This window comes from Glandiceps talaboti, chromosome 7, assembly GCF_964340395.1.
Source record: "Glandiceps talaboti chromosome 7, keGlaTala1.1, whole genome shotgun sequence".
Classification (NCBI taxonomy): domain Eukaryota; kingdom Metazoa; phylum Hemichordata; class Enteropneusta; family Spengelidae; genus Glandiceps; species Glandiceps talaboti.
Genome location: NC_135555.1, coordinates 15742828 through 15757307, shown reverse-complemented (window position 1 = coordinate 15757307; position 14480 = coordinate 15742828). Strand labels below are relative to the sequence as shown.

At 34.7% G+C, this 14480-nt stretch overlaps 2 protein-coding genes across 2 annotated transcripts; one reads left to right on the top strand and one right to left on the bottom strand.

The window, feature by feature from the left end:
* Window positions 1–72: 72 nt before the first annotated feature.
* LOC144438010 (Fanconi anemia group A protein homolog) lies at window positions 73–8016 on the top strand. The gene is made up of 7 exons (XM_078127041.1): window positions 73–148; window positions 956–1065; window positions 2202–2298; window positions 2919–3070; window positions 4452–4635; window positions 7740–7816; window positions 8002–8016. The coding sequence occupies exons 1-7, from the start codon at window positions 73–75 to the stop codon at window positions 8014–8016; spliced, it is 711 nt and encodes a 236-aa protein (XP_077983167.1).
* A 2160-nt stretch (window positions 8017–10176) lies between these two features.
* Window positions 10177–12914, bottom strand: LOC144438009 (toll-like receptor 2 type-2). Its single transcript, XM_078127040.1, has one exon. It carries the CDS (start codon window positions 12912–12914, stop codon window positions 10212–10214), a length of 2703 nt encoding a protein of 900 aa, XP_077983166.1. The 3' UTR covers window positions 10177–10211.
* Between the last annotated feature and the right edge of the window lie 1566 nt (window positions 12915–14480).

Genomic DNA, 14480 nt, shown 5'->3' with positions numbered 1-14480 from the left:
ATCATCGCGTTTGGAGCGCGACGCTTGAAATATGGAAAAAATGTGAGAAAGTGTTGGAAGAAGACATTAAAGATGGCAAAGAGGGTTACCTCAGACAAGCTAGGAATTGCCAGTAGCAGAAATAAACGGACATTTAAAGATCTTCTGGGTGAGGATTTTTGCGACTTGTATTTTGTAAGGGAACCTTCAGTCATAAGTTACGTACGGGGGGGGGGGGGGCATAAAATATGACCCTCTCTTATTGTTAATTTTCATTTCTGTAAAATGTTCAAAAAATTTTATAAAAAAATGTTAAAATGCTGTCAAAAATGAAAAACGAGACGCAAGACATGAGACAATCCTCACCACTGGCATGCCACCACATTTGTAGCAGTGTGTTGTACTATAGAAGTATAACCCACTTATATTTCCATGGTTGTACTTATGGCACCATGATGCTGCAGCAGTTTTTTTGCTGACAAGGAGTGGATGGTTGTCTGCCCAATATCGAATTCAAAGCGTGGCTATGTTAGATCAGTAGATGGGTTTAAACGTAACAACCATCAGATTTTCTTTTTGTAAGAAAGTTCTCAGAGCAGAGACCAGACAGATCGATTGATTGATTGACAACTAAAAGATACAGGGCAAAGCCTGGGATGAAAACAATGTCAACCATATCACTGTTATAACAACTAAAGCAATGTAATAATAGTGTACACACATGATTTATGCTTTCAAGTCATGCATGCCTGAATTCCATGTTTTAATATCATTACACAAATTTGTTTCATGTTTTCCCTAGAAAATAACAGCAGAGTGATTAACCTGTCATATAAAATGAAATTAAAAAAAAAATAAAAAAAATTGGTAGATTAGTTCAACTTAATTTTATTTTCTTGTTGTCATGGCACTATCATTTATATTATTGCTTAGTTGACAGTTTGTGTTATGATATTAGTTATTTGTACTATTACAGCATCAAGACGTCATGCTGATCATTTATCAGAAAGTAGTAAAGGTCTTTTACAGGAAGCAGTCTTTCAACTTGTTGACCATCACCAAGATATCAATAGACTCATCAAAGAGGTAAGAAGGCAACATATTGCTGTAAAGGTACTTTATCTTGCGTTGTGGATATTGCAGTATTCTAACCATTCAGTGCGTAATGGAAAGGATAACTTGTGGATTTGCTATGTTTAATAAAATCTCAGATGTTCTATTAAAGGTATATTAGCTGCAATGGGGACTATTTTTTTGGGTATTTTCTTTCATTTAAAAGTATGTTAAAACTAAACTGTAAATGGTCCAATCCATCTAATTAGAAGATTTACCTGTCTATTGGTCGTCAATATTACTCCAAAGTGACATACAGGAGCTGTAAAACATTCGGCCGATTTACTTCTTTTCAAACCGCCCGCCATATTTGTTGACATCGCTAGAGGCAAGTCATGTGATAGTGATGTCATCATTACGCAATATATTGAGCAGTTTAGTGACATATGGGCCTTAATTGCCATTAAAGGGTAAGGAAACTTTGATGTTAAATGCAATAAAATGCATTAATTTTTATTTTTATTCTTATTCACTTTCACCTATCAGTGTTGGCACTGATCAGAACTTGATGTGTTGGCCTTGCTTAGGAATGTGTTGTTGACTACTTGTATTGTTTTGCAATTACCAAAAAATAACAGTTACCGAGTAGAACAGTTCACATCAAGTTTACAGCACTTACCTATCAAGGCCCATACGTCACTTTTGCCTCTGTTCGGACCCATGCCAGCTCTATACTGATATTAAGTGAAAGTGAATGAAACCAATGCATTTGATATCCAAGTTTGTATTAAACATATCACAATGCATCCTTTCCTTCAAGTATTATGGAGACCCACATTTGGTACATTGAATACATGCTTTTCAAAGTAAAGCAAGAATCAAATATTGAAGCCACAAAGGAATGTGGTAATGTTATTTATTTTCTTCCAACTCACAAAATTTCCAATTCTCCTAAAGGTGTTTAAAGGGCTATATTTCAACCCCAGATTGTTGCATTAGTGTTATCTTAATCTGGGTCAACTTTTTCTAAAGCTCCGCCAAACAAACATATTTTACACCAGACACCAAGATTTTAATCCAAAACTAATCTATGAATACAATGTTAGTATAGTTCAGTAAATTATCATGAGTCACTATTACCATGTATGGTTGTATGGATTTGTTTTCAGGCAAGTTTTGGGAACAGACATCAAGCAGTGATATCTGATGATGATGGTGTATATGATAAAGCAAACAACAATAAGGAAACTGAGTTGAGTGTAGCAGGTAAAGTCTTATTTGTGTATCTTACTGAATTCTTTAGGACACAGAATATTGTCCATTTATATACAACCCTAAAAAAATAACAGTGCATTTGCTTGAATGAAGTGAGCCAAGGAAAGACTTCAAACAAAGACAAAATTAGGTAAACACAACCGTACAACTAATACAAAAACAACAGCACTGCCGGTGCTGTAGGTTAACAGATATTTTACAAACTTGCTTATATCTGTGGAAGTCATAATGTAACACGAACAGTCAAACTCAATTGTTGTAATATGTAACATTTTATCAGTAATGAACAATCATGAGATCCAGGTTCCTGTGGTGTTTATACTAGCTAAGATAAGTTACTAGCACTAAATACAATTTATATGTCTTTGTCTGAACCTTCTCTCATTCCTGCTTACCACAAGCAAATGCATCGGTGTTTTTTCATGAGTTGTAATTTGTTGTTCCAACCGAATGGAGCCAACCACTCTTGACTACTACTACATGTACCTATGTCTAATCCAACATTGCTTATGTTAGGAAAGTGTTCTGGAAGGTCAGTATACTATAGCTTGGACACCTACTATGTTTCCAGTTACAGCTGTCAAAACACACATACTCTTCATATTTGTTAGGTTGTATATCAGCTTTGAAGTCGCAGAGTAAGAACACAGGAGTGCCATTACACATCGGAGCAGCAAACACATGCGCTTCCAAATTTTGTGAGTTATTATGCACTGACACAAGAGAAGATGGAAAGGATATTTTGTTATCTCCTGAGCAACAGGTAAGTTTTTCAGTTAGAAGAATGAGGCAGCACTTAGTTGTTGAGATTAAGAAACTTGGAGGATGTTTCTCTGATAAATACCAGCGTCATGATTAATCCAGTGGGTAACAGTTGTGGTAGACTGTAAAATGTCGCTCAGCCCTCGTTGGTCTTCCTCGTATTTGAAAGGGGCTGCTTGATGCATGTCACTGCATACCTTACAGAATATACAGTCATGCACTGTTGTGTCATCTACTTCCATAAACTGAAGTGTGCTATTGAGAGGCAATTTTTGATGTGGTACGGTATGATTTTTGAATGTAAGGAATAACAGAGAGTAACTCAATATGTAATTGCCGAATAAATGCTTTTTAATGTTAGTTGTTTGTATTAAAGTCTCTTTAAATACATAGTCAAGATCCTTCATAGATCCATCATAGATTCAACACAGATCCCTTGCCTGACATAAATCATGATGCAATACATGTAATAGTATAGCATAGTGCAAAAGGAACAGTTGAGTCCTTCACTCCAGAGGTATTGTCATCCTCGGCTTATATTCAGCAACCTTTAATAGCTTCTGAGTTCAGAGATCTGAGGTCTTACAACAAGACTATCTTATAGATGTACGGTACAATGCAGTTGTCCAAACCCTACATGTTTGTCTGTTTATAGCATGTTATAAGCTTTTTTAATGTGTACACATGATTGTATTCTTTGGAAACCTCTTTCAGAATTGTAGCAGCATACTAGTATCAGTAATACGACAGTTATCGTCGAAACAATCTTTTCACAGAAGTCGTTTCATCGATCAACTAAACAAACAGGTGGGAAGTTTATTGTATATAATCATGTGAACATGTACATACAGTTTAAGTTATCAGTGTTTTCTGCTAATCTCTTTTCGGTTTGAATTATTCAAAGAACTGCAGTGCATAATAAGTGTAACCCAAACAATAAATAAGAATATACGGAAAGAAAAGAGAAGATTATTGAAACTGATTCTAGTGCAAAGGAAAAATTATTCCAGAATGAACTGAAGACATTGAGGTGGTACAGGCTGAGTCTTCTATGATACATAAAACCTTTGATTTAACTATTCTAGTATAATATCAATGTCGACATATGTCTTCTAGGACATTACAATCGACTTCTGGCATTACTAGAACAAGTGATTATATAGTACAGATTTCATTGAAATTGTTTGTACTTATAAAAATGTGCACCATGGGATTGTTTATAACAGGATTGAGTTCAGTCAATCGTAAATGATAGTTGAGTAAAGTAAGAAGATATATGGTGAGTATGTTTTACATATGCAGCAAAAATTATAGAGACACCCAAAAACTTATAATAATATCAGCTTGTATCCCTTTAACAATTGATGATACTTTCTTCGCAGTGTTCAAATCTACCTCTTGAGTTGCTATGGCGACTACATTCAGCCTCCATCATGCCATTAGAGAGTTTTATCACTGTCAACTTAAAGAAGCCAAATGTTATAGCAAAGTTTACAGAAAACTTGGCCAGTGTTTGTGAGCTTGACTGTAAGGAGAATATAAGTGTTGTCAAAGACATTCTAGGAGGTAAGTATGATACAGGATGATGTGTAATTGATCATGAAGGCCTGTTATGAAACTATGCTCATACTAGTATTACAAAATCCTCCCCACACTGCTTGGTATTTGGGTCAGCACCAAACAGTATTCACTGAATCTAATCTTAATATGTATTCTATCACTTTTATTGTTTGAATTACGCATGATAGCTACCTGCAATCGATATCCTTTCATATTAATTAACAAAATCCATATTCATGCTTATGAATATTAATTGGATATAAGTACTCCTGGGGAGAACTTTGATCATTTACTTTGTTGATGTTTTATTATTATCAGAGATGCATTATCGCTGATATTGACTTTGTACAATTTATATTATATTATTACACTGCATTTTTAGCTCCGCTGTCAGCGAAAGCTGAAAGCGTAGCTTTAGGTATAGGTGGGTATTGAGGTATAGAGAGTAGAGTGAATCATAGGTGTCCGTCAAACTTTTATATTTTTACTATCTACTCCGGAAGTGACAGTCGGAATTCTTCGATATTTGGTGTGCATGTTCCCTGGGGGGAGGCTATTCAGATTTGTTCATGCCAAGTTGATCTGTGCCATTTTCAATTTTTTATGATTTTTTTTCATAAAATGTCATTTTCATCAACTCCTTGAAAACCTCTTATTAGATTGCTTTGATATCTGGCGTGTTGATGCGCAGGGGGTAGCTTACTCAGATTTGTTAATTTCAAGTCAGCACATCCTCATTTTTATTTTTTATGATTTTTTTTTTGTAATTTGAAAAAAAAATGAATATGTTAATGAGCATAATGACCGACGCCATATTGGAAATCAGTCGACGAGACTTTAAGTAAACTGCCACTTTTCAAAAGACACTATTGACGTCAAACAAGCAATGTAATATGTGCTATAGTCATAATTCTACGCATTGGGCGCCCAAATGACAAGCGTTTGTTCGAAACAGGGTTGTACACTTCAAATCAGTCCGCAACATCCTCATTTGCATACTCTATCCTGATTCGACCAGAAGCTGAAGGTGACCTCATTTGACCGAGCGATTTTCCACAGCAAGCATCTTGAGTATCAACACAGGACGTTCTTGGTACTCACTAAAATCACACTTCAGACCCACTATAAAAGTGTGATGTTTTCAGATAACATGTAACTTGTGGTTAATTCTATATTGTCGTGCAATTTGGAATGACAGTGAACCAGAATTCAGACAACTTGCGTAAGGAAGGGCATGCCAGACATGCGGTTGAAGTTATGGCCGACAGTTCACATGTAAAGTTAAACGACATGAACGTGTCTTGCCTTTCCAAAATGCAAATATTTGGCAAGTAAAAATAATTAAAATAATTACAACTTTAATTTGGCTTCAGACTTTGCATTATGTTTTGCGTATCTTTCCCCGTTTTACATGTAAATCCGAAAAGGTTCTCTCTCATCATGTCATCAGTGTCAGTGATCATACCGCGCGGGGCTGCTTTGAGTACGAGCGAAGTGAGGCATGTTGAGGTATTTTGTTGAGAATTATAAATATTGCGAAATGTCAAGTACAAGGTTTAAATACAATGGAATGATGAAAAAAATGGCAAAGTCTGCTGACAGGCGCCGGTCACAAGAAACACTGTGAATTAAAATATCAGACGATGTATGTATTAATCGCCGACAATCGTATGCACGAGGGACTAACCCGGAAGCAAGTCGTTGTCAGCTATACGTTACAGTGGTAACATCGTCCGAGAAATCGCTGCGTTCAGAGTGTCATTATTCACAGAATTGTTGTTTTCGAGTGAAAACCCGTCTTGAATTGTATAACTCTAACAAATGAAGACATGTCAAGTTATATTTTGAAAGTTGTATCGCTAGTTTGAGACGATTTTCTCACGTACTATAGTACTATCGAGGCTTACTTGGAAGTAGTAGGACCTTACTCCAGTTCATCGGGAAGTTTAGCCAGTCCGATAATTCTTTCTGGTTTAGTTTACAACACTTTTGATCAATCACGCAGATTTTGTTGTTGTGATGAAAAGAAATAAAAAAAAAGATCATTTCAACCATTTCGTTGTGTTTTCTTTGTGAAAGGTAACCGAACATGAACGAGTGTTACCACTGTAACGTATGGCTGAAAATGACTCTCTTCCGGGTACTTAACTTGAGATTGTCGCCGTACCGTACGGAAACTAAGATGGCGATTAATACATTTCTTCCCTATATATATCTACCACAACTAGTACAAGTTGAATGTTGTTGACTTTGTAAATTTGTTAGAAAATTGAAATTCAAATTGCCTCAAAATTATTTTAGATCCCTAGTTTATTTCATTCATCATTAAAATTTTCCAGGGTTACAGCTGTAAGACACTGGAATTATTTATAGCCAACCTCAAAATCCTCTTTTTTTCTTTTTCTTGTGTGTGTATTTCCCAGTCATTTTTTCCCTGAGATTTTGTGCAATTTTTCATAACAGTAGATTTCTGTTATAAAATGGTGACTATGGTATAAAAGTACAATACATTACCAACTTCTGTGTAAAATGTGTTTTATAGTAAGACATCATATGAAACCACTAACCACTTTATTGCATCGCTAAAACAAAACTGCATAGTGAAGACCTGAACCACTTCTACATGTCACCAAAATAAAAAATTAAATTAAAAAAAAAACCAGCGGAGCTATTCTGACCGATAGGTCGCTTGTTAGTTGTAATTGTGACAATCAAAATAACCTTGGAAAGAAATTATGACAACTCTCATATGTCCAATATAGAACTTTTTTTTTTCTAGAGTTAAAAATTAAAAGATATTAGTAATAAAATGATGATCATAGTGTTTATATACACTGTTGGGCTCATAAATTACACACTTATAACCACAGGCACAAACTTTAGCACAACAAGTACACAGAGGGGTCAGACTTGACTAGCATTATGCTATATTTCAGACTCCCATTATCCATCAATCAACCTCTGAGTACTATCAATCAAATTGTAAAAAAAAAAATTCTTTATATGGGTAGTAAATTTAAAATCAACTAAAAACAGAAAATAATTGAAGATAAGTGAAGAAGTGATGATAACAAACCTAACTATATTTTCTATTTTAGATCTTCTTTCAGTTTTGGTAAACTATGGATTCTATGATAAACGACAACCAGGTGAAGATGATGGGGAAATGAGCAAGGGTCTACAAAAGGTATGTCTTAAGTTAAAAATGGCTATAAATAGTTAGATAAACAAAGTGATTGTAACAGAACCAGTGAGTGCCAGTGTGGGTAATGGGGGGGGGGGGGAGTATTTGCACCGTAAGTATGGCACACTTGCACTTGTGGAATTCAGTCATAGAACTGTCTAATTTTATGTCTAATTTTTTTTAAATAGGTCTTTATTGGATAACACATTAAACTTCCTCCTATCCACTATGGAGTCAAAATTACAATGAATCAACATTGAGTACATGCCAGTCACTGCAGGTTCAATTTGGCAACCACTCAATAAATATTCACCATATTTAGATTAGGACCTAATTTATTTTCTTTTGAAATTCTTAAGCAATTTCTCTCTTCCAGTAAAAATAAAAACCCAGAGAAAATACAAATTTAAGAAGGATTTTTATTTTCTCTTCTTGATAATTACGTAATACATTATATATACATGTATACAGATTAAAATACAACAATTTCACCTTTTTTTTGTCACAGTATACAAAATATACATATACTTCTAAAATATAAAATCCACTGTGTACAAACGGATGACAGTAAAATTTGTCAATGAGTAACTTAGGCCCCCAAAAAAGAAGTCAGTGCTCGCATCACTTAAATACCCCTGCGTCGGTCTTTTTTTGTGTGTGTTTGTCTGGCCCATGCAGTCTGCAGATCTGTGGGGAAACACAAAAATAACCCTCCCTACTTCAGTGTAGAAAATTAACTGAATTCATGAACAAGCAAATGACATCTGCCTGGGCCCACATAAACACTTGCTCTAAAGTACTAAATAAAAAGTAGAGCAACTGCATACAGTGAAATATTGAAATTTCATTTTCAATTTTTATCACTCCCCACAATTTCAGGGTCTCAAATATCTATCGACTTTATACAAATGTCTTCATAGAATGGATAGTTAATTAATTATAATTATAATGTAATTATATGTTTGATCTTCGGAAATGTGTAAGAAAAAAAAATCTGAACTATTACATTTGTCAAAATATGAACTCTAATACTTGATGGCTAGAAGTATACAGTGAAATACTGAAATTTCAACTCGGAATTTATTTTCATTTTAAAATTACTGTTTATTCATACATAGCATCAAGTCATAGAATGTGAAAATTAGGCCCAGGCATTGCAGTTAATTTGTCTTTTTAGTGATAATGAAATCCATTAAAAACAGTATTTGACAATATTATTAAAAAGACAAAGTTATGTTTTTAATATTTAAGCCAGTGTTTAAAATATGTACAGACTTTGAGTCAGATTGAGTCAGATAAAGAGAAATAATGAAATCTTACCAATGTTTTACAAAGATATATCAAGCACTAAAGTTGTAAAATGTCAAAAATATATACATATTCAAATCAATTCAAATTATGTTCAAACTTGAACCTTACAACTCTTTATATTTGTCATGACAAAACGTTCAGGGTATTCATGACATCATCACAAGGGGTTTACCCCATAAACCTTTGCGGGAAATCCTCCCAATGGCCAAACACATGTCAAGTGCAGTATGCTGTAGGGCTTCTTTGCTAAAGCTTGTATCTTTTTGACCTGGTATTTGTCAAGACAAAGAGTGAAAGGTATTCTTGATGTCATCACAAGGGGTTTCCCACAAACCCTTGCAGGAAATCCACCCCCACCCCGGTAGCTGAACAAGAACATGTAAAGTGCAGTAGGGTTTCTTTACTCAAATGTGTATCTTGCATCTTTCTGACTTGGTATTTCTCAAGAAAAGAGAATAGGGTAGTAGTGATGTCATCACTACAGGTTTTCCAATAAACCCTTGCAGGAAATCCTTAAAAATGAACACTTGTCAAGTGAAGTAGAGCTTTTCCATAACATGATTTCAAAGTTTAATGTGCTATCATGTACCTAAAGTCAAATGTAAGTTGATAGCAGTAATCATTACAGGTGCACTAAAGGCAGCAATAAGTTTGACTGCACATATCTGTCATGTCATCGCAAAGGCTTTTCCCCAAAAACCATTGCAGGAAGTCCTCAAAATGAACACATGTCATTTGAAGTAGTGCTCTAAACATGACATTCAAGTTTAATACAAGTAATTTATAAAGGCTCTATGTTATGGTCTAAATTCATTTCATGTATGTATTAAAATCAATAGCAGTTATCAATACAAATACGTAAAGGCAAAAATAAGTTTGACTGGACTTTTCCTTTTAATAAAGTATAAGCAAAAGGCACAGGCACAACTGCCTAACATAACAATGAGTTTAATGTACCGTTGAAGCATAATGCACAAAATTATGTGCAATTTTATATTTTATAAAATTAAGTGATCCACTTTGAAATGCCATTTGTGTGCTTAAAATCTGGACCAGGTATAATTGAATACACTTAAGATTCATATAGCTAGACATTGGCTACTCTATTGACTCTGTTGTCAGATCTTAATTCAACTTTTAATTTCTCCCAGAAAAGTCTCCTACCCATTGCATTATTTGTCCACTTAATGTATTTTTTAGTCAGGAAGAGTGTACGTAAGACTCTAGGCATCACATCATCAGGGATTTCTTTTAATAAAACTAAAACAAGAACATCTCTGTTGCCCGTAAATAGATGATCTTGAGCCATTCTCATTTCAAAGTAACACCACTCACTTTCTGCAAAGTTAGGTGACAGTATCAACATAGTTTTGTGACTGTTCTTGATACTGTCTAGTATATTTTCAAAAATATCAACACCTGGCATGAAATCACGATCATGTAAACAGAGTTTGAAATTAGGTGGATCAATATTTTCTAAGTGAGGAACTAATTGTTCCATGACCCAGGGTCTGTCATGTTCATTAAAACAAACAAAAGCATCATATTTCTTGTTTAGTGGTTCTTCTTCTTCATCATTGTTGACTTGAAGTTGATATCTTCCACATTTCAGTTTTATCAAGAAGATAGCATGTCGGATGTACCAGCGAAATTTAACACAAAGGGTTATACAGATTGTAAAAAAGGCAAAAATACATGCGATTGTCACACCAACAATCAGTAACACATTACATTCCCACCCAAACTCTAATTCATAAAGACGTGTTCCTGCTTTTTTTTTTGGTGTTGCACAGGACAATAAGTAAGGATTTTTCAAGCTTACAACTTTATCAGTTTTCATCCAGTTAACAAATGTTTCCATGTTGCATTTTGAGCAGTCAAATGGGCTGTTCTGTATATTCAAATATTGCAGGTTTGGGATCAATTGTGGATTTATATTTGATACTTTGTTGCCTGTCAGTTCAAGTGTACGGAGGTGAGTCAGCTCACCGGGATGAATGTCAAAATATTGTAAGTTTCCCGCGAGGACAGAAAGCTCTTCTAAATTTGGAAAAAAACTTAGAAATTTAGAGTCTCTCAATTTGTCTTGAAAATACAATGAGATTCGAAACATTCCTATGAATGTAATGTTAAGAAAGGTCACATCTGTGATGTCAAAATCAACACAGTGAGAGAAAAAAGCAAGTTTGGTCAGTGAGGGTGGATGATGTTCTACTAACTGACTCATTTCAAGGCACAGTAAGGTGTCATCTCCAATTATATATAATTCCTGTAGAGATGGTAATTCATCTGTATGTAAATAGGTCATACAACTTAAGGGCAAATTCAATGTCTTAAGGTTTTTTAGGTTAGTCAGAAGATGTGTATTTTCAATTTCAAATGGGTCTACATCAGAACCACTTAGTTCGAGGAACTCTAATGACACTAAATCTGAAAATACATTTTGTGGAAACGACCGAATAGAGTTATAAGAAATATCTAAATGTTGAAGCTGAGACAGGTTACTGAAGCTGTCGGTATTCAAACTAAGTCTGTTACTTGCAAGATCCAAATATTTCAGAGAGCTAAATTTAGCAAATGCATGTGAAGGAATTTCACCTGTAAGTTTAATGTCCCGAAAAGAGAGATTCTCTAAAGCTGACAATCCACTTATGGCTTCTAAGAGGTTAGCAACATCAACTGACTCAGCCTCGCGATTGTTGAACTTCATATTCAAAGTGACTAAGTTGTGAAGGCCTTCAAACGCTTTCATTGAAAGACTGACTAGTTTGTTTGCACTGATGTCCAGTAACTTCAAGTGTGGTAACCATTGGAAACCTCCATCAGGAAGACTCGTCAAGTTATTCTTATTAAGATATAGTTCTTCCAATGAAGTGTCCCTAAGACCTCTGAAGGTGTTGTTAGTTATGAAGTTGAGTGGTAGGCGTTGGTTGTTTAACTTTAAGATTTTGATGCTAGAATTTTTGAAGACATAAAAAACATCAAGAATCTCAATCAATATAGTTGTAAGTAAATTATTTGAGAGATCAAGCGACATAACATGATTTAGATTTGTGAAAACTTCTGGTCTGAGAGCCACTATGCCGTTTGAATTTAAATTGAGTGTGGTGAGTTCTATATCACCAAATTGAATTCTGCTTAAAATATCATCATCAACACCACAATTATGAAGTGACACACTTTGGAGTTTCCTGAAACTTTGGAAGTTGATATCAGTACAGTTTCCAGATATTATGTTGGAATCAAAGTAAATAACCTCAACGTTGATGAGCTGTTGAAGAGGTACAAGTGGGAAGCATAAGAATTTGTTACTTGATAAGCTAATCTTTCGTAACTTTGTGAGATCTACTAATATATCATTTGGTAGTTCAGATAAGTTATTTTGAAACAAATACAGTTCTTTTAAGTTGTGTAGTCCAGAGAAAGTTGACGATGATAACATTGTCAGTTGATTTGAAGATAAATCCAGTACTTCTAACTTTACCAGAGAAGAGAAAACATGTTCAGCAAGAGTTGAAATACTGCTGTGGTTGAGTCTCAGATCTACCAAATTTCCAAGGCCTCGGAAACTGTCTGGTGATAGATTTGAGATGGTGTTGTAGGATAGTTCCAAGTGAGTTGTAGATGGTGGCAGATCATTGGGTAGATGGTACAGCTCCCTATGTGTACAATCAATGTATGTGTAGTTGTATATTTTACATGGTAATGATCCTGATGTAGACACTATGAATCCAGATACCAGTAATACATACAGCATGGATAGGTAACAGAATTCCATTTGTGTAGGCATAATCCTATTGTCAGAATAAACATATTTTACCGAATTATTTTTTGTAGTCATATTAAGAAATTAACATTTGAAAGAAAAACAAGGCCAGTGTCTGTCCAGGGATTTTGTTGTGTTCCTCTGTGTATGTGCATGCGCGCTCGCGCGCGTTTGTGTGTGTTTGTGTGTGTGCGTGTGTGTGTGTGTGTGTGTGTGAGTGAATGCCTGTCCATCTGTCTGTCTGTCTGTGTCTGTATACATACAAAATAAAATCTATATTCACTGTAAGTGATTTATTTTGTCTGAGGTTTATAAAAAGTCTGAAAGTATGAAAACACTTTGAATTATTAAATATTTAAGATTTAAAAGTATCTAAGATGTTGATAAACTAAATTTCTGATAGACTTTTGGCAAAATAATTACTAATTGTAGTATAACCTGTGTTATAACAATGAGTGTTGGTAAAAAAACAAAGTAATGTGGGGATATGATTTGGAATAATTGCTTTTGAAGGTCATCCCCTTGTTTATAAAACAATTTGAAAAACGGTGGTGATTTGTCATTAAGTGTTAAGTATGTCCTAAAAATGTGTAAAGTGGTCAAAAAAAAGAAAGAAACAGCCTGCAAAGATGTCCATGTACATGTATATACACCATGTCTTGTAATGTGTGCTTCTGAGTGAACACGCTATGGATTCAACGTTAATGGAATGTAAAGGTAAAAGTTGTATTGATATTCAAATCAGGCGTAAAAACCCACTTTGAATTGCAGACGTCATACAATAGACCCAGTGTATAGTGTTTTTGTATGTATCTCACCATGTAGTACAATGGTAAAATAGTGGTCTGAGGTGACATGGAAGTCAAAAAGCGTACCAAGTAGGAAGAAGTTTTTCACCTTCTTGTGATATTATACAATTGTATCTTGATTAAGTTCATGTATATAAAGTGTTCGGTGGAAGTTAAAGTGACAGTGACAGTAAAATATTAGAGACCCACTTTGGATTAGGATTAACATTTAGGTGTGAAAAATAGTTGTCTAGTAGAGATATAGAAAAAAGTTGGTCCAGAACAAAAGAATGATCCCACGTAATCATTATGGTTTCACTGAAAGTACAGATGTGAGAACTGAAATTGAAACCTGGGTAAGTCTGGATGCACATGAGTGACAGTCACATAATTAAAAGAGGAACTTGATTGATTTTGATAAAAAATGTGCTAAGAGTAAGACCTACCTGATTTACAGATAGAGTAAAATTATGTAGATTCCTGTGTATTCAACTTTTTGCCCAGCGTGATTGGTATGTCATGAACCAACAATATAACTTGGAAATCCAGTAAATTTAAGTAATACAACCAGTGATATTCTGTCAGTATCATGTAGCTGTAATGTTCGTGTAGACTGTTTACAGACTATCATGATTGCTTCCTCCTCCTGTAGCATATCTGTGCAAAGTATATTTTCGTCTTTTGTTATGGAAAGTGTCCCTCTCCTTCTTTTACAGGTAGAGGGCAGTGATCCTTTCAGGAAATATATTTCTACACTACAAATTAAATATCTTCCTTGTATTTCTGTCCTTCAGCGCAAATG

What these genes read in the sequence shown, in the direction of transcription:
- LOC144438009 (XM_078127040.1), bottom strand. Translation starts at nt 12,914, where the DNA reads ATGCCTACACAAATGGAATTCTGTTACCTATCCATGCTGTATGTATTA.
- LOC144438010 (XM_078127041.1), top strand. Translation starts at nt 73, where the DNA reads ATGGCAAAGAGGGTTACCTCAGACAAGCTAGGAATTGCCAGTAGCAGA. An exon ending in GACATTTAAAGATCTTCTGG is followed by an intron (nt 149 to 955) that starts GTGAGGATTTTT and finishes GTACTATTACAG; the next exon opens with CATCAAGACGTCATGCTGAT. An exon ending in TCAATAGACTCATCAAAGAG is followed by an intron (nt 1,066 to 2,201) that starts GTAAGAAGGCAA and finishes ATTTGTTTTCAG; the next exon opens with GCAAGTTTTGGGAACAGACA.